This window comes from Emiliania huxleyi, assembly GCF_000372725.1.
Source record: "Emiliania huxleyi CCMP1516 chromosome Unknown EMIHUscaffold_1672, whole genome shotgun sequence".
Classification (NCBI taxonomy): Eukaryota; Haptophyta; order Isochrysidales; family Noelaerhabdaceae; genus Emiliania; species Emiliania huxleyi.
The window spans coordinates 6,155-7,589 of NW_005200910.1; the positions used below are offsets into that span (position 1 = coordinate 6,155).

The following is a 1,435-nucleotide window of genomic DNA, read 5'->3' on the forward strand; positions in this document are numbered from 1 at the left end:
TCGTTTAATGCGCGGTGACAAGGAGAGTCCCAATTCGCGAGCTAGACCGCGCACAAAGATGTGAAGGGTGAAGTCTTTGAACCTCTTCCTGATGCCGCCGTTCCTGGAAAGGGGGCTGCCGCAGCCGCCGCCGCAGCCGCCGTCGCCGACGCCGCCGCCGCCCCCGCCGACGCCGCCGCCGCCGCCACTGCCGTCACCGCCTCCATTGCCGCCACCGCCACCGCTGCCGCCGCTGCCACCGTCGTTGCCGCCGCCCCCGCCGCCGACGTGCTCGAGCCCCCACACGGATTGGGGCCAGATGCTAGCGCGGCGGGTCGCGCCGAGGAGACGGCGGTCGTGCTCTCTGGCATGGGCTTGCCGTCCCACGGCGGCGAGGGCAGCGCAGACTCCGCCGCCGTGCAGACGGACTCCGACAAAGAGGCGGCAGCGGCGCTCCTCCGGGCGGGCATTGTGGCGGAGGCGGAGGGGCTGCAGCTGCACCTCTCGAGCAGCAGCAGCAGCGGCTACAAGGGGGTGACCAAGCGCGTCTCTGGCCGTTTCGAGGCGCAGCGCAAGGTGGGCGGGCGGGCGGTCTCCCTCGGCACCTTCGATTCGGCGGTGGAGGCGGCGGTGGCGTACGCGCGGGCGGTCGCCGCCGACGCCCCCGCCGCCGCCGCCGCCGCCGCCGCTTCTACTGCCGCCCCCACCGCCGCCCCCCCCGCCGCCCCCGCCGCCGACGTGCTCGAGCCTCCCCACGGACTGGGGCTGGATGCTAGCGCGGCGGGTCGCGCCGAGGAGACGGCGGTCGTGCTCTCTGGCATGGGCTTGCCGTCCCACGGCGGCGAGGGCAGCGCAGACTCCGCCGCCGTGCAGACGGACTCCGACAAAGAGGCGGCAGCGGCGCTCCTCCGGGCGGGCATTGTGGCGGAGGCGGAGGGGCTGCAGCTGCACCTCTCGAGCAGCAGCAGCACCGGATACAAGGGGGTGCGCGAGCCGCGTACTGGCCGCTTCGAGGCGCAGCGCAAGGTGGGCGGGCGGGCGGTCTCCCTCGGCACCTTCGATTCGGCGGTGGAGGCGGCGGTGGCGTACGCGCGGGCGGTCGCCGCCGACGCCCCCGTGCAGACGGACTCCGACAACGAGGCGGCAGCGGCGCTCCTGCGGGTGGGCGTCGTGGCGGAGGCGGAGGGGCTGCGCCTGCACCTCTCGAGCAACAGTACCGGCTACAGGGGCGTGTACAAGGTCAACGGCCGCTTCCAGGCGGTGCAGATGGGCGGGAAGAAGGTCTCCCTCGGCTGTTTCGGCACGGCGGTGGAGGCGGCAGTGGCGTACGCGCGGGCGGTTGGGGAGCGCGAATAAGAGGCAACTCGCAGCTCAAGATGCTCTCGCACCGGATGGCGTGTGGGGCGCGAGTATGTGGGTCTGTGAGCATGTGGGTCTGTGTTTGTGTCTATATGAC

At 72.8% G+C, this 1,435-nt stretch overlaps 1 protein-coding gene across 1 annotated transcript; it reads left to right on the top strand.

Annotated features, from left to right (window-relative positions):
- Window positions 1-348: 348 nt before the first annotated feature.
- EMIHUDRAFT_122983 (hypothetical protein) lies at window positions 349-1,335 on the top strand (the record flags this gene model as incomplete). Its single annotated transcript, XM_005784817.1, has 1 exon — window positions 349-1,335. One exon carries the CDS (start codon window positions 349-351, stop codon window positions 1,333-1,335), a length of 987 nt encoding a protein of 328 aa, XP_005784874.1.
- Window positions 1,336-1,435: the final 100 nt, after the last annotated feature.